This window comes from Pan paniscus, chromosome 19 (assembly GCF_029289425.2).
Source record: "Pan paniscus chromosome 19, NHGRI_mPanPan1-v2.0_pri, whole genome shotgun sequence".
NCBI classification, from domain to species: Eukaryota; Metazoa; Chordata; class Mammalia; order Primates; family Hominidae; genus Pan; species Pan paniscus.
This window is the reverse complement of record NC_073268.2, coordinates 79,349,353-79,367,594: the sequence shown is the minus strand read 5'-3', so window position 1 is coordinate 79,367,594 and position 18,242 is coordinate 79,349,353. Positions and strand designations below refer to the sequence as shown.

Sequence of the window (18,242 nt, the reverse complement as noted above, 5' to 3'; positions counted from 1 at the left end):
ATTTTATTTGTTGGCTTGCTCGTTCATTCATTAAATCAATCAAAACCTAAAAGTGGCTTTTTGGGTTGTTAAATCTAAGACTAAAGCTAAAAGATTGTTCATAAACTGAAGAAATAATAGTGATTATGGAAAGTTAAGTTGTATTCTAGGCCTCAAAAGGCATTCAACAATTGGGATTATTTCTGGCATAATAAGCTGATTCACACCATGTTTCACAAAGGTGACAGCAAACAGCTTACCTGATTTTCATCCTGTACTTCCATGCTGTATTGGTCACCTGGCTGAACTTCTGTGACTTTCTCTCCAAGGAGGAAACCCAGACGAGTCATGAGTGTGTTTGCTGCCTCATCTACAGATGGAGGGGGGCCAAGCTCCTGTTCAGCATCACCTGTAACAAGAAGGCATTGAAGAACATGAATCTTTCAAAATAAAATCGTCTAGTTCTGCAACTATTTGTACATTCACTTTGGTCATTTCTTTAGTTTTCACATTTTAACTCAAAAATTACAAAGTTATGAGGTTTTTCTTGGACTACTCACTCCCAATATAAATTCGCTTCCAAGTAAAAAATTTACACGAATCAAATAAAAATGAGCCAGGGAATTCAAAATGATTATAAATGTGAGGCAGAAAAAATTTTTTACCTAAAATGAGTATCTGTTTGTGTTAGGTTGACTTACCGTCCATATTTATTCAGGTTTTGTTCTAAATTCAGAGCATTTAATCTCACCTTGTAACAATCCACAGTAGCACAGATTTTAAAGGACATTACAAAAATCTTTTTACGGGGTCAGATATATCCATTAGCATTACAAGCATTAATTGAAGTGTCATACGGTTTGATGCCAAAACAACAGCATCACAAAACACAATCATATCCTATTGTTTAGGATATTCAGTATTACACAGTAAACCACTCCAAATGCTAAGAAGGTAAGATTTGCATTGTTATTATTCCATTTAACATTTATATCAACTTCTCTAATAAAGTCACAAGCTGGGGGTCAGAGATAGGGTATATGTGTATTTTTGTGTATTAGTACTGAACTCAAGTTCCATCTGTGAAAAATCTCTACAAAACTCTCACTGAATGTATGTCAAGGTAGAAAAACAAGGCTCTATTTTTCCTCTCCTATTATCCTCCCAGAGGCAACATAAATAGATTTCTTTGCCACAGAACAGAAATAAGAGAATCAGTAGGGTTATTTTTATATTATAAACATTTAGATACTTATTTTTTTCTCAAGAACAATTGAAAGCTTCTTATTCCTTGATAAAATGAAAAGGCAAAACTGGTCTCTTCAAATTAATGAGTAACACTTTCCTCCCTCCTAAAGGTTAAACTAACTAATCTTTTGCAAATTTTTCTCATCGTAGATTCCAGACCTCTAGATATTCTGGGGCTCTATTTCACTGTCTCCTACAAAGTTACTCTGATAATAAGTGTTTCCTATGTACATGGTTAACAACAGATTACGAGAATTTATACAACACGGAGATATAGTCATTGACTTTGAAAAGTTTATAATCTATATGGAAAATAAGAGTATATGTTTATTTAGCATATACTTACATAATGCTTATGATGTACAAGTCACTAGTGTAAACACTTTACATATATTAGCTTAACCTTCATTACTTTAGATTCCACTTTCTAAGGTAGAAATTATTAACCTCATTTTACAGATGAGAAAATAGAGGCACAGATACATTAAATTATTTGCTCAAAGTAATACAACCAGTAAATGGTAGAGCCAGGATTAGAACTTGAGCTCCCTGACTCCAGAATCTATGCTCCCAATGAGCACAACACAGTGTCTTCCTCACTGGAAAGAAATATTACAAATGGTGAGAATGTCTGAATAAGAGATAACTTGTAATAATAGGCATATTGCTCATAGTATGTTAATCTCAATAATCTTAACAAAGCATGTTGTAAACACTAAGTAAGGTAATTGAATGGAGGTTCTTAAGAGACAGATAACTGCAACCCTTTTTACATTACTACTTTCAGTACTTCCAAGTACTAATGCAGAAAGAAGTTCAAGAATTCTTCTTTGAGTGGCTATATTAGATACTGCTACCACACCAGGTCCTTTTCATCTGGTTTGACTGGTATTTTTTAAACCTTGCTAAATCTACTTTTTCTTTCCTATTTACTTACCTCGTCTCAAAATATCATTTGAGGATGACATTAATATATTATCTGTCGTGCACTCTATAACGAAAGAAATCCGATACCAGGTTATGATACGAAAAAACTATCTTTGGCAATTACATTTGTTTTGAACTTTTCTTATTTGTTGATCTTGAGTAAAATTTTACACATTATGAAAGGCCTAGTAGATGAATTAGTGGGGGCTTCTCAAATAACAGACAGGGACCTAATTGCGAATCCCTCCATCTTAAGTCTTAGATTATCAACGGCTGCCTCTGTCTCCTCTTCCTTAAAGTATGCCAGGATTTCTGGTGGAATAAAGTAGAAACAGTAGAGGCACTTCCTTTCTGGTTTCTAGATTACAGACTTAACTGTCAGTAACCTCTTCCCTATTCCACTTTCATTTCCTATTTTAAAATAAATTAAAAATAGTTACTTCTGAAAACAAACAAGGGTGGGGCCAGGCGCGGTGGCTCATGCTTGAAATCCCAGCACTTTGGGATGCCGAGGCAGGTTGATCACTTGAGCCCAGGAGTTCAAGACCAGCCTGGGCAACGTGGTGAAACCCCGTCTCTACAAAAAATACAAAAATTGGCTGGGTGTGGTGGCGCACGCCTGTGGTCCCAGCTACTTAAGAGACTGAGGCAGGAGAATTGCTTGAACCCAGGAGGCCGAGGTAGCAGTTAGCCATGATCATGTCACTGCACTCCAGCCTGGGCAACAGAGCAAGATCCTGTCTGAAAAATAAATAATAATTTTTTTTAAAAGGTGGGAATATCTGAAATATATTTTGAAGTTGCTCTGCAGGACCAGATGAACAGCTTCTCACTTGCAGGAATTTATTAGTTTGGTGCAAAAGTAATTGAGGTTTTTGCCATTATGGCACCATTAAAGGTAATGGCAAAAACCACAATTACTTTTGCACCAACATAATAGTGTATTCAAATACTGTATATTGAAACACAAAGCCAGGTCCTCCCCTCCAAACTATTTCATTTAAAATATGCTTAAAATGTCACCAGGTCACGCGTTTTCATTTTTTTCCTACTTAGTGTACGTTGATTCTGCATTCTTCCTTAAATACTACCATTTTTCTTCCCTTTTTGTTTCATTTCTACTTCCCACTTGCAAGTAACTGCTACGATAAAACCTCTCTGCCTGCAAAATGAAAATTCACCAGGAGAAAAAAGTCTGGCCAGTGGAATAAAGATAGCCTTTTTCCCCCTCATTACAATTAACAATAGGGCCATTTGAAGATCACTAAAAGGGAGGATTTAATGGAAATAGTGGTAGCTTAAGAGAGAGAAATCAGTGCTTAATTATCAGGGTTATTGGGTTCTTAATTTTTAAGAACAGAGAAAGTGATTTAAAAAAATTTAAGAAAATTCTTTGACATACTTTAAAGATTGTCTGGTCTTTGGAGGCAATGTGTATTTTAGAATGAGTTTCATCCATATTGTGTGTATCAAATCTTCTTTTTTTGCAGGGGGGAGGGTGCATTATGGTTTTCCATGTTCATGGTTTGGAAGACAATTTTGTTATGATATCAATACTCCCCAAATCAATCTACCAATTTAATGCAATCCTTATCAAAATTCCAGCTGCTTGCTTACTTCCTTCCTTTCCTTCTTCCCTTATTTTTGCAGACATTGACCAGCTGATCATAAAAATTATATGGAAATATAAGGGGCCCAAAATTAAAAAACAACCTTTAAAAAGAAGAACAGAGTTGGAAGACTCACATTTCCTATTTTCAAAATTTATTACAACGCAACATTAATCAAGGCAGTATGGTACTGGCATCAGAATAGACCAATGAAATAGAGAGTCCAGAAATAATACTCTTACATTATGGTCAGTTGATCTTTTTTTTCTTTTCTAGGACAGGGTCTCGCTCTGTTGCCCAGGCTGGAATGCAGTGGTACAACCATGGCTCACTGCAGCCTCGACCTCCTGGGCTCAAGCAATCCTCTTGCCTCAGCCTCCTGAGTAGCTAGGACTACAGGTATGCACCGCCATGCCTGGATAATTTTTTTAAAATTTTTTTTGTAGAGATGGTGTCTCATTATGTTGCCCAGGCTGGTCTTGAACTCCTGGGCTTAAGCAATCCTCCCACTTCACCCTCCCAAAGTGCTAAAATTACAGGCATGAGTCACCATTCCTGCCTTGGCCAAATGATTTTTAACAAGGATGCAATGACAATTCAATGGGAAAAAATAGTCACTTCAACGGTGTTGGGACAACTGGATAACCACAAACAAAGGTATGAAGATGAAGCCCTACCTCATATATCAAAATTAACTAAAAATGTATTGTGGACCTAAATGTATAAGCTAAAACTATAAAACTCTTAGAAGAAAACATGGTAGTAAACTTTGTGACCTTTGGTTAGGCAATGATTTCTTAGATATGACACTAAAAGCACAAGTGACAAAAGGAAAAACAGATAAATCAGACTTCATCAATATTAAGAAGTGTCATGCTTCAAAGGATACCATCGAGAGAGTGAAAAGACAACCCACTAAATGGGAGAAAATATATGTGAATCATGTGTTCAAGGGACTTGAACCCAGACTATATAAAGAACTCCTGCTACTCAACCATAAAAAGGCAAATAAATGAATTAGAACATAGGCAAAATACTGGAATAGACATTTCACCAAAGAGGGTATACAAATGGTCAATAAGTACATGAAAGGATGTTTGACATAATTAGTCATTAAGGGAAATGCAAATCAAAACCACAAGGAGATATCAAGTTATATCCACTAGGATGGTTAAAACAAAAAAGACAAGCAATAAGAAATAGTGAAATTTATTGGAACCTTCATACAATAATGGTAGCAATGTAAAATTGTGCAGACACTTTGAAAATAGTTTGGCAGTTCCTCAAGATGTTACACATAGAGTTACCAGGTGACTCAGCAGATCTACTCCTAGGCATATACCCAAAAGAACTGAAAACACACATCAACTTGTACATGAATGGTCATAGCAGTGTTATTCATAACAGTCAAAAATAGAACCCCACTGTCCCTCAAATGATGAATGGATAAATAAAATGTCATATATTCCCATTAGGGAACATTTGGCCATGAAAAAAAAAAAGAAATACTGATACATGCCATAAAATAAAAGAACACTCACTGAAAGTATTGTGCTAAGAAAATCAGACACAAAAGACTACATATTGTGTGATTCCAATCGTATGAAATGTCTGGAATAGGCAAATCTGTGGAAATAAAAAGTAGACAAGCCATTGCCTAGGACTAGGTTGTGCGGGGAGTGACTGTGAATGGGCACGGGACTTTTTTTTTTTGGGGGGGGGGTGATAAAAATGCTCTAAAATTAGTGGTGATAGTTACACAAGTCTGTAAATACACTAAAGTATCACTGAGGTGTACATCTTAAAAGGATGTATTTTTTGGTATGTGAATTACATTTCAGTATAGCTGTTATTAATAAATACGAAAACCCCATAACAGTACAGATAGAACCATGTACCCATCACCCAGTTTTCCCAAAGGTAACATCTTACATAACCACAGTGAGTTATATGGGAAAATGACACTGGGAGAATACAATTAACTAGACTACAAACCTTATTCAGATTTTGCCAGTTTTTTTTTTTTTTTGGACAGAGTCTCACTCTGTCACCAGGCTGGAGTACAGTGGGGCTCAGCTCACTGCAACCTCCGCCTCCTGGGTTTAAGCGATTCTCCTGCCTCAGCCTCCCGAGTAGCTGGGACTACAGGCGCCCACCACCATGCCCAGCTAATTTTTTGTATTTTTAGTAGAGATGGGGTTTCACCATGTTGGCCAGGATGGTCTTGATCTCTTGACCTCGTGATCTGCCCACCTAGGCCTCTCAAAGTGCTGGGACTACGCCACTGCACCCAGCCAGATTTTTTTTTTTTTTTTTTTAAGAGATGGGGTCTCAGCTTTGCTGTCCAGGCTGTTCCGGAACCCCTGAGCTCAGGTGGTCCTCTCAACCTCAGCACCCTCAGCATGCTGGGAATACAGGTGCATGTCACCCTGGCCAGCCTGATTTTGTCAGATTTTGCCTGCACTCATTTGTTGTGGTTGGGGTTTTTTGGGTACATTTTGTGTATAGTTCTGTGAATTTCCATGTGGTATCAATTTTCTTTTGCCTGAAGAAATTTCTTAGACATTTCTTGTAGTACAAGTCAACTGGTGATAAAGTCTTCCATTTTTTATATGTTTGAGAAAACCTTCACTTTGCTTTCATTTTTGAAATATATTTTTTCAGGGTATACCCATTCTAGGTTGATAGTGTCTTTGTCTCAGTAATTTAAAGATGCTATTCCTAAATTTGAAAATTAAAGAATTAAAAAAAGGATGCTGCCCCACTTGTCTTCTGTCTTGAATTTTTTTTTCAAAGAGAAGTGTGCTGTCATCTTTGTTTCTCCACTGTCTGTGATTTCTCTGACTGATTTTAATAGTTTTTCCTTTATCATTAGTTTTAAGCAGTTTCATATTGTGTCTTAGTGAAATCTTCATGTTTCTTGTGCTTAGGATTCATTGAACTTCTTGTATCTGTGGGTTTATAGTTTTCATCACACTTAGAACATTTCTTCAAAAAACACATGTGTATGTGTCTGTATATATACACACACATATGTATATATATATATATGAAAAACATAATTTTTGGTGGTTGTTCTCTCTTTCTGGGGCAGATTATAACTTTTATTAGCTATAATAATAGCTAGCTATATATGGCAATTAACTATACCATTAACCAAATCTGAGTAAGGTCTGTACTCTAATTAATTGCACACGCCAGGTACTATTCCTAAGCATTTTACCTATATTAACTAATTTAATCATCAAACTGCCCTACAAGGTAGGCAATATTATTCATACTTTACAAATAACGAAAATAAAGCATACAAAGAATAAGTAACTTACCAAATTCATATGGCTAGTAAGTGGCTGAGCCAGGCAATCTGGCTCTAGACCTCAGGCTCTTTACTCCTAAGTTATACTGTCATCTCCAAGTCCAGTCTCTCACCATATTGCCAGGCATCAGTCCCCAGCTCCCCTCTGCCCACTGAATTTGCTCAAAACTCTCAAAATTTCTCAAGTCATCATATCAATTATTTGACCTATATTTTTGTCTCATCCATGACCATCCAGGTGATATGAAGAGGGTCTCATCTTCATAACACAATACACTCCAATTAAGGTATGTCCCTAAACAAAGACAGTACTTTCCTTGAATGGAATTCTGTAACTTCTTTAATAATGACGACAACTTTGAGGTATGAGAAACAGATATCTGGTTGCTGAGAAACAATCTCTGTGAGACTGTGATACACAAAATAAATCATACAGCACTCATGCATTACGCTGATTAAAACTATTTAAATTTGTAGTTCTTGGTTTTATTTTGGCTCTTTGTAAGCAGTGTGTTTACGCATTAGGCTACGCTCCCAGAAATCTGGTTGAGGAATATATCACCATAAAGACTAAGGGATTATAAGTTTTACATGGAAATGGAAAGGTCCAAGAATAGTATAGAAGACTTGAAGAAAGCCCGGGTGCGGTGGCTCACGCCTGTAATCCCAGCACTTTGGGAGGCAGCGGGGGGGTGGATCACCTGAGGTCAGGAGTTTGAGACCAGCCTGACCAACATGGTGAAACCCGTCTCTACTAAAAATACAAAAAATTAGCCGGGTGTGCTGGCAGGTGCCTGTAATCCCAGCTACTCGGGAGGCTGGGGCAGGAGAATCACTTGTACCTGGGAGGCGGAAGTTGCAGTGAGCCGAGATTGCGCCATTGCACTCCAGGCTGGGCAACAAAAGTGAGACACTGTCTCAAAAAAAAAAAAAAAGAGAGAGAGAGAGAGAGAGAAGGGCATACTGCTTAATATCGAGATTAATATAAAGCTAAAGTAATTAAGACACAGCTAGACAAAAGCATAGATAAAAAGGTGGTCAATGGAACAGAGTTTAAAATCCAAAAACAGATCTCTCTCTATATATAATCACCTGATTCAGAACAAAAGTTTCACTGCAGTGTTTCAGTAACATGAGAGTGTTTTCAAGTACTGGTGACAGATCAATATGATATCCATATGGAAAAGTAAATCCTGTCCTTAAAAGAATAAGTTTCATATAGATTATAGACCCAAAGGTAAAAAGCGAAGCAATAAGTCTTCTGGAAAACAACCTTTTAGTGTATCTTTATGACCTAGAACTAGGTAAATATTTCTTAGAAAGGCCCAAAAGGCAACAACCATTAAGAAAAAAGATTGGCAAAGTCAATCTTTTCACCAAAGACACCATTAAGAAGGTAAAAGGGCAAGCCATAGAGTGAGATAACTACTACAAATAAACAAGAAAAAGAAAGACAATCCAATTAAAAAATAGACAAAAGATCTATACAGGATTTACAAAAGAGAATATCCAAATAGCTAATAAGCACATGTAAAGGTGTTCAATATTATTGGGAAATGCAAATCAAAACTCCAATGAGATACTGCTACACATGTACAGTGCAGAATGGCACACAAAACAAACAAAATAGCATCTGACAGTAGGGGGCAAAGGAACACTGAAACACTGCTGTGCTGATGGGAATGTAAACTGGTAGCATCAAATTTGGATAAAAGGTTTGGCATTTAAAAAATGTATGGTTTCAAATTTGGAAAATGTTTGCCATTTTACAGAAACCATATGACTCAGCAAGTCCACTACTAGTTGTATATAAAAAAGGAAAAGTATACTAATAGGTGCATCAAAAGACACATAACAAATGTTCATAAAACTGTTCATCATAGCCCAAGTTGAAAATGTCCATCAAGGCCAAGTGCAGTGGCTCACGCCTTTAATTCCAGCACTTTGGGAGGCCGAGGCGGGTGGATCACTTTAGGTCAGAAGTTCAAGACTAGCCTGGCCAACATGGTGAAACCCTTTCTCTACCAAAAAAAAAAATACAAAAACTAGCCGGGTTTGGTGGCACATGCTTGTAGTCCCAGCTATTCGAGCCTGGGTGACACGGCAAAACCCTAGCTCCACAAAAACATTTTTTTAAAAAAGAAGCCAGGCCTGGTAGTGCACGCCTGTAGTCCCAGCTACTCAGGTGGGTAAAGTAAGAGGATGGCTTGAGCCTGGGAGTTCAAGGTTGCAATGAAACATGATTGCACCACTGTACTCTAGTCTGGGTGACAGAGTGAGACCCTGTCTCACACTCTGTCCCCAACCCCCCCTCCAAAAAAAAAAACCATATTACTGAACAAAAGAAGATAGATTCAAAAGAATACATAGGGCTGGGCGCAGTGGCTCACACCTGTAATCCCAGCACTTTGGGAGGCCGAGGTGGGTGGATCATCTGACCAACATGGCGAAATCCCATCTCTACTAAAAATACAAAAAAATTTAGCCGGGTGTGGTGGCAGGCGCCTGTAATCCCAGCTACTCGGGAGGCTGAAACATGAGAATAGCTTGAACCTGGGAGGCGGAGGTTGCAGTGAGCCGAGATCGTGTCATTGCACTCCAGCATGGGCGACAGAGCAAGACTCCATCTCCAAAAAAAAAAAAGAATACATACTAAATGATTTTATTTATATAAAGTTCAGAAATTGGTAAAACAAATAATTGATGATGGCAGTCAGAACAGTGGGTATGTTTGTAAGGGGAGGATAATGATGCAGAGGAAGCATGAAGGAAGCTTCTGAACTGCTGAAAACATTCAATATCTTAATTTGTGTTCAATTCATAAATTTTCATAGCAAGGCATAATTGTTATTTGCATTCCTTTCTGTATTTATAATTTTTACAAAATTACAAAAAATGTAATAAAAACTTAGGGCACTGACCTTGAGAATGAAACAATATTCTCAACAATACTTGTTTATGCTTTTTTACTCTAAGAAACAAGTCTAGAATTATGAAAAAAACAAATAACGCTACATATTTAAGCTATATATTTTAATACTATTTAAGTTGCTCAGATGAGGGATACTAAATATCAGCAAACTTACTACTCTAAACATTTAGATCTTTCATTTAAAGTTCCTGTCTTATAAAGACATAATTTTAGAAATCAAGAGATTTCAAGGAAATTATATATGAAATATGTTATGTTTTAAATAGATCTTCAACTAATGAAAACTTTTATCTATTTTTTCCCACTCAGGAAAGACTGCACCAAACACATTTGCATTTCTTTTTTTAAAAAACAAATGACAAAGACTCAGTTTACCAGATTTACTTAAATTTAAAAAAATATTTTATATATTTAGGGAATACAAGTTCAGATTTCTCACATGCATGCATGACACAGTGGTGGAGTCTGGACTGTCAGTGTACCCATCACTCGAATAATGAGTGTGCATTATACGCAGCAGGTAAATTTTCGACCCTCTCAAACTTTAGTTTTTAAATTTCAGCTTAACATTACTAATTTAAACCACTGTCAAAACTAAGTTGCTAGCATTCATCCACAACTAGAAAACATCCTTAATTTATATTAAACTAGAAATGTATTACGACGAATGCATTAATAACTTGCGCTACTAAATAGAGAAAAAAATAGAAATTATTTCTGTGGAAGATTCATGCTGCCATGCTGGCAATGTTAACTTCACTTGACAGAAAAAAATAGGAATTATTTCTGTGGAAGATTTATGCTGGCAATGTTAACGTCACTTGACACTACACCTGGCTCACATTTCAGACACAATGGAAAAGCAGATCCATGCTGGTGTTAAGTGTACAATCTTGTCCTACCACTACTCATGAGTCAAGGTTCAACTAAGAGTATATTTAATAATGAAAGCAAAGTGCATACAGAGATTTACTATTTTGAAGTTTAAAAAAAAGGTCCTATTATGTGGCCTCATCAATAAATTCAAAAGTTTAAGACAAATAGGGACTCCAATGAGCTGTTTATAAATACTCTAGATTAGGCACAATGAAAAAGAAAGTCGAATTCATCTGAAATCTTCAAAGAAATGTTCCTTAATCCTCAATGGTGCTTGTTATAGTTTAACATTTCTGTTCAAATGAGTGTGTTGAGTTACTTGTTATGCAAGGGTAGCAGCTGCTCCTCACCATTTATCGGTAAGCACTTCGACTCTTTCTTGACCCTTTTTAACAATTCTCTTTGTAGTGATTTTCTGCCATCAACTATTTTAGGTATAAGTTGATACAAATTTGAAGCTGCCCATGGCACTACCACCAAATAACATGGAGGAAAATGAAGTGAGGCCTCCATGACCTCATGACTGAATGAAGCAAATCGCGTATCAAAAGAAGAAAATCCACTTCCAAAACATGGAAATCCAATCAAGGTGGAGAAAAATGACTGTTCCTCAGCTTCTGCTTCTTCAGGAACCCCTTTGATTCCCCAAAAAAGTCCTCAAACGAGTTTTCATAGAAGTTGAATAAAAATGGGTCCCTTCCACCAAAAATGTCCCTGAAGGCATCATCTGGGTTACAGGAATGTGACGCCAAACTAAAACGAACTGTCAAAATGACTTCCAACTCCTCCTCCACCACTTAATTTCTCTGCCATATTTGTCACAGATGTCCCATTTTTTAGCATCTGATAATATCTCATATGCTTCAGCTACTTGTCGGAATTTTCTGTTTCTTCTCTATTCTCAGGATTTTTATCTGGATGCCACTTTGGTGCCAGTTTCCAATATGCCTCTTTAATAACCTTGGAGCGGGGGGAGCCAGGTGGGCATGTCTCTACATGCCTAGAACTTCATAGTATTCTACCAAGTTTCAACAGATTGTAGGAACAGGCTGGAGGACATGAGCGGTGGTGTCAGGAAGAAGGGGAGGCAGGGCTCGGCTCTGGCACAGCAGTGCTGGTGGCAGTGGTGGCACCCCACGCTTTCCTCTGAAAACCTTTGTTTTAAATTGGCTATTTAGGAATTCTGTGGAAATGACAGCCAGAACACAAGTTCTCAACTTCTCTTCCTCCTACTACCTACACCTCACTGGAGTGATACAACTGTCAAAATAAGGGTGGTAGTGACACGAGGCAAGCACACTGGAAGCTGAAGGTAGATGAGAACAGGAGTGATGCTTCATTTTCTGTAACCACCGAATAACAAGGGAAGAGTGAGGAGCCAAGAGCAAGGGAAACAGCAACAACCTTAGATCTCTCCAGCTTTTCTGGTTGACAGATGCTGGTGAATCCACTTGGAGAGGGGGCTGTACCTGCTAAATGTGGTCCTTGGAGGTTCAGTCATTCCGAGAGGCAATATTATTACCAGACAAAGCAGAATTTAAGGTGGTAGGAGGTGTCGGTGTCAAGTGAAATTTCCTGGAATTGGCAAGTAGGGCCCACAGGGCAATGAACAAAAGACCTTGAAGACGCATTTTAAATACAGACCTCTGGGACTACCTTTCTCCCTGCTGGCTTGTTGAAATGTTCCATTTCAGTAGGCATGACAATACAACTTTCTCCCTTCCTCACCTGGTTCATGGTTTTCAACATGCCTAGAAAGAAGTTCACGCCTGTGCCTATAGGCCCCAAAGTTGAGACTGTAGAGGGTAGTCTATACCACTCAGGTTCATCTACCTTCCACTAGGCCAACTGAACCTACAGGGAGCTAGTTTAGAGAGAGGACCAACAGCAAGAGGACAGAAGCCCTTCCAACATCAACCCTGGGTAAATTCAGGTTATTATCAGAAGACCATTAAAGATATGTATCACTAACAAACCATGGGCAGTTATATAAAGAGTATCTTTATTTATTCTCCCTCCTCTCTACTGAGAAGAGTAAGCAGAAAGAAGAGGCGGCTCTGTGACATTGCAAATTTAGTAGGAACACACACGTCCCTCTAATTCGGAGCTAAATTAAATCACTATGCCTACTCTTTTTTTTTTTTTTTTTGAGATGGAGTCTCACTCTGTCACCCAGGCTGGAGTGCAGTGGTGCAATCTTGACTCACTGCAACCTCTGCCTCTCAGGTTCAAGCAACTCTCCCGCCTCAGCCTCCCTAGTAGCTGGGACTACATGCACCTGCCACCATGGCCGGCTACTTTTTGTATATTTAGTAGAGACACGGTTTCACCATGTTGGCCAGGTTGGTCTCGAACTCCTGACCTCAGGTGATTCACCCGCCTCAGCCTCCCAAATGCTGGGATTACAGGTGTGAGCCACCATGCCAGGCCTTTGCCTACTTTTTTCTACTACTATATTCTCAGTGCCTAACACATAGGAGGCATTCAAGAAATATTTTCTGAAAGCATGAAGTAAGTACTTCTTAGAGAAGGACACAATCAGATTTGAATATAATAAAGGTTCTTCTGGTTGCATTGAGGGTAATGGATTGGAGGAGGATGAGGCAAAAAGACTAGAAAGTTTCTCAGCTTCCTGATAACACAAACATATAAATCTGCCTATACATCATTCATCCTTTTAAATAGTGATACTGTTTAAATAGTAATACTTGTCCTGAACCCATCAACTCTATCATCCTTCCCTCCTTTTAACAGCAATATTGTCCCTTTTCCTATCTAAAATGAATCTTTCCAATTATATTTTGGATCTTACTGAAGCCTGTCCTCAGGGAAACTTGATAAAAAAGATTAGTCTTTCTCAAATTCATACTCGTGCTTTCAGATGAGTTTTTCCCATTGAGTGTTAAACATATTCCAACATCTTCCAACAAATCACAAACAACTTTACTTGACCACTCTTCTCATATCAGCTAACAACTTAAAGTGGAGCAATGGCATTAAGGAGAGAGGGAAGCCATTATTTTTGTTTTTTGTTTTTTTGAGATAGGGTCTCACTTTGTCAACCCAGGCTGGAGTTCAGTGACACGATCAGCCTCGAACTCCCAGGTGGGCCCAAGCAATCCTCCCACTTCAGCCTCTTGAGTAGCTGGTACCACAGGCATGTGCCACCACACCCAGGCTTTTTTTTTTTTTTAAAGAGATGTAGTATCCCTATGTTGCCCAGGCTGGTCTTGAATTCCTGATCCTCTTGCATTGACCTCCCAAAGAGCTGAGATTATAGGCATGAACCACCATGTCCAGCCTAGAAGAAATATTTTGTAAATTAAAGGAAGTGCTAGGAAGAGCACAAAGACAAAACAATTATCCTTATTTTGGGAGGGTGAGGGGAGGAAAGGGATGGAAGAGGATTCTTAGAGGAGGGTGTACTTGAAATTAATGGATGAGTTTGACATCGAACAGTAGAGTCAGGGAAAAAGAGCAGAGGGAACAATTTGTAGGTTCAAATTGTTTGACTTGCCAATTCAACATAAATACAGGACTTGATCACAACTGACTAAATGCAGCATATTTAATATTATTTTAAAACCGTGTTTGAAGTTTATTTCTGGAATAATGTTGATAGTACTATTAGTAGTAGTAGTGATGACTGTAACAATAACTTATTGAGATATTACTGTACTTTTCTAAATGCACTATATGTATTAAATCATTTAATCTTCACGACATTTCTTATCTTACAAATAGCAAAAGTGAGGCACACAAAGATTAAGTTCTTGCTTGTCTATGGTTACAGAGTTAGTTAAGTAACAGAGACAATATTTAAGTCCAAGCAATCTGGTTCCTGAGCCTATGTTCTCAACCATTTCATCATCCTGACAAGAAAACTGTGATTATTAAGTACAAATTGTCTAAATAGCTACTTAATATATTTTTATCTTTAACAGCATCTAGCAGAATTATCTGATGATACAATGAGCACAGTCCCTTATTCTTGAGGAGTTTATAGTCTCATGGGGGAAATAAAAAAATAAAGTTTAATTAAATCACAGTAAATTAAACTCTGTGATAAATATAATACAGGCCCCCTCAAAAAGAGGATTCTGTAAAAAAGCAGGTACTGAATATTTCAGAATATATTTTGGTCATTATTTTCTTGATGATGCCAATTCTCCAGTCAGAGATGGTTTACACTTTACAACATTTGAAAAAAGTACCTTCTACTTAAGGTAGCCAGTGTGCACAGGGATTAAACAATGATTAAAACTGTGCCAAGAAATGAATGTCTAATAGCCAATGTATCCAAATTCCTAATCTGTATTCCTAACATGGCAAGCTGCACACAAATAATACACAAACACTATATCTCTAGTTCCCCAGACTCTCTTAATTCTCAGCATTCTTTTAGCATTTGCACATCAGATTGTTTACATTTTCTGATTTGTTGATTATAAACTGCTTATTCTCATCTATTTCAAGACTTAGAAATTTGTGCCATATTTAGTCAAATAAACTCATGCTTTCTCTTTAACAGAGTTGTAAAAACAATGATTAGTTTGGCCCAACTGCCAAAGCAAACCTGGCTATATTTTCGTTTCTTAGTTCTCGAACGATTACCTGAATTTTTCATTTTTCTGAGGAATGTTAGAAAATAAGCAGCTGCTAAAAGCAGGGGCCGCAATTTGTCACAACAAATGTTGAAAAAGGCACGGAAGCTCTTCCACATCCTTCCAAAACTGAGCTCCTAGCTGTGAGAATCAATGCCCACTACTTTTCAAGAATCAAAGCAACCACCTCTAGCTTATGTGCACCCATAGGGCAGTTTTTTGTTTTTTTTTTTTTGAGACAGAGTCTTGCTCTGTCGCCCAGGCTGGAGTGCAGTGGCGCGATCTCGGCTCACTGCAAGCTCCGCCTCCTGGGTTCACGCCATTCTCCTGCCTCAGCCTCCCGAGTAGCTGGGACTACAGGCGCCCTCCACCACGCCCGGCTAATGTTTTGTATTTTTTTAGTAGAGATGGGGTTTCTCCGTGTTAGCCATGATGGTCTCGATCTCCTGACCTTGTGATCCGCCCACCTTGGCCTCCCAAAGTGCTGGGATTACGGGCGTGAGCCACCGCACCTGGCCCAGGGCAGTTGGTTTTAAGGCGCTGCTCCATATTTATTAGTGCCCTTGAGCATAATAGAAGAGGGAAGAAATATAAGAAACAAGAGTTGCAAAATAGAGATAATTGTTGAAACTGGAGGATAGGGACATAGAAGTACCTTGGGGTTATGTTTATTTATACTTCCCACAATAAAACTTTTTTGGGTTTGTCCAAGTGACTTTATTTGGACAATGCGATCTTACGAGGAGAGGCTTGAAATGTCCCTGTACAGTTTAACTTGTGTTCTTGTGCTCTGGTGATACACCAGGAGAAGCTCCTGGCTGATACCCCTTCAGCCTGAACCCAGAAACAATCACAGATGATGAGCTAAACTTGAATGCTAGAGCCATCCAGCCAACCTACAGCACGAATCAGAGCCATTTCAACCAATACTTGCAAGCCCATGAGTTTTTTAAAGTGCTTATTTTTGGTTGCTGTAAGTTTTGGAGTGGTTTCTCATGTACCATTATTGTAGGCATTTAATTTTTAGGTATTTGACTCAAATACAACCATAACTTACTTGGCAGACTATGATAAAATTCTAGTGGCTTTTCTTACCATATATTTTCTGCTCAATCTAAGCATTCTCTTAGTCATTTTCCTACTCACTCACTACCATCTAGTTGCTATCTTATTCCAGATTCAATTCCATTTCCTATTCATCTACTGATCTTCTCTTTCTAAAACTATAATTGGCAAATAATAAACTATTACCTATATAACATATACAATTCAATAAATTTTGGGGTTTTTTTTTTTTTTTGAGACAGAGTCTCACTCTGTCACCCAGGCTGGAGTACAATGGCACAGTCATGGCTCACTGCAACCTCCACCTCCTGGGTTCTAGCGATTCTCCCACCTCAGACTCTTGAGTAGCTGGGACTACAGGTGTGTGCCACCATGCCCAGCTAATTTTTTATATTTTTAGTAGAGATGGGGTTTCACCATGTTGGCCAGGCTGGTCTCAAACTCCTGACCTCAAGTGATCCGCCCACCTCGGCCTCCTAAAGTGCTGGGATTACAGGTGTGAGCCACCGTGCCCAGCCGCAATTCAGTAAATTTTGATAAATATATACATCTGGTAAAACTACCAAAATCAAGATACTGAACATTTTCATTACTCTCTGGAAGTCTGTATGTGTCCCTTTGCAGGCAAACTCACTCTCAACTCTAGTCCCAGGCAACCACTGATCTTTTTCCTGTTTTTTTTTGTTTGTTTTTGTTTTTTTTTTTTTTTGAGATGGAGTCTTGCTCTGTCGCCCAGGCTGGAGTGCAGCAGCACGATCTCGGCTCACTGCAAGCTCCGCCTCCCGGGTTCAGGCCATTCTCCTGCCTCAGCCTCCCGAGTAGCTGGGACTACAGGTGCCCGCCACCACACCCGGCTAATTTTTTGTATTTTTTAGTAGAGACGGGGTTTCACTGTGTTAGCCACGATGGTCTCGATCTTCTGACCTTGTGATCCGTCCGCCTCAGCCTCCCAAAGTGCTGGGATTACAGGCGTAAGCCACCGCAACCGGCCTTTTTTCTGTTATTTTAGTTTCTATTTTCTATAATCTTACATAAGCTTATATAAGTAATTAAATAGGTTATATAAGGAATTAAACAGTAGGTATTCTAGTCTGGTTTTTCATTCAGCCTGTTTTACAGATCGTCATGTTGTTGAGTATGTTAATAGTTTGCTCCTTTTCATAGCTGAGCAGTATTCCTTTGTATGGATACCACATTTTGTTGTTTCCCTGCTGATAAACATTGTATTGTTTCCAGTTTTTGGCTGATATGTATAAAAGTGCTATAAATGTTCACGTAAAGCCTTTAAGTGGACATATATTTTAATTTCTCTTTGGAAAACACATAGGTGTGTAATGGCTGAGTTATAAAGTTTATAATTTTAGCTTCACAAGAAATTGTCAGTTTCCAAAGTGACTGGTGACTTTATACTCTCCCAGGCTGTGCATGAGAGTTCCTGTTCCTCCATATTCTCGCCAACACTTGGCAGTGAGAGCCTTTTTAATTTTAGTTATACTAATAAATACACAGTGGTATCTCATTTTGGTTTTAATTTGCAGTTCTCCTGATAATGGTGTTGAACATCTTTTCACGTGTTTAGTGACCACTCTTACATCTTCTTTTGTGAACAACTGTTCAAATATTTCATCCATTTTAAAACTTCAGTTGTCATAATAAAATGGTGGTTGTTTCAAGCCAAAAAAAAT

The 18,242-nt window shown here is 38.2% G+C and overlaps 1 protein-coding gene and 1 pseudogene across 11 annotated transcripts in view; both read right to left on the bottom strand.

The window, feature by feature from the left end:
• The window catches only part of TANC2 (tetratricopeptide repeat, ankyrin repeat and coiled-coil containing 2), a 471,869-nt gene that overhangs the window by 233,415 nt on the left and 220,212 nt on the right, over positions 1-18,242 (bottom strand). For all 11 annotated transcript variants that reach the window (XM_034942670.3, XM_034942673.4, XM_008963747.5 and 8 more), the window contains one exon: positions 240-388. In XM_034942670.3, the coding sequence (XP_034798561.1) occupies positions 240-388 (149 nt within the window). The remainder of the gene's footprint in view (positions 1-239; positions 389-18,242) is intronic.
• LOC106633995 (dnaJ homolog subfamily B member 6-like) lies at positions 11,109-11,916 on the bottom strand (annotated as a pseudogene).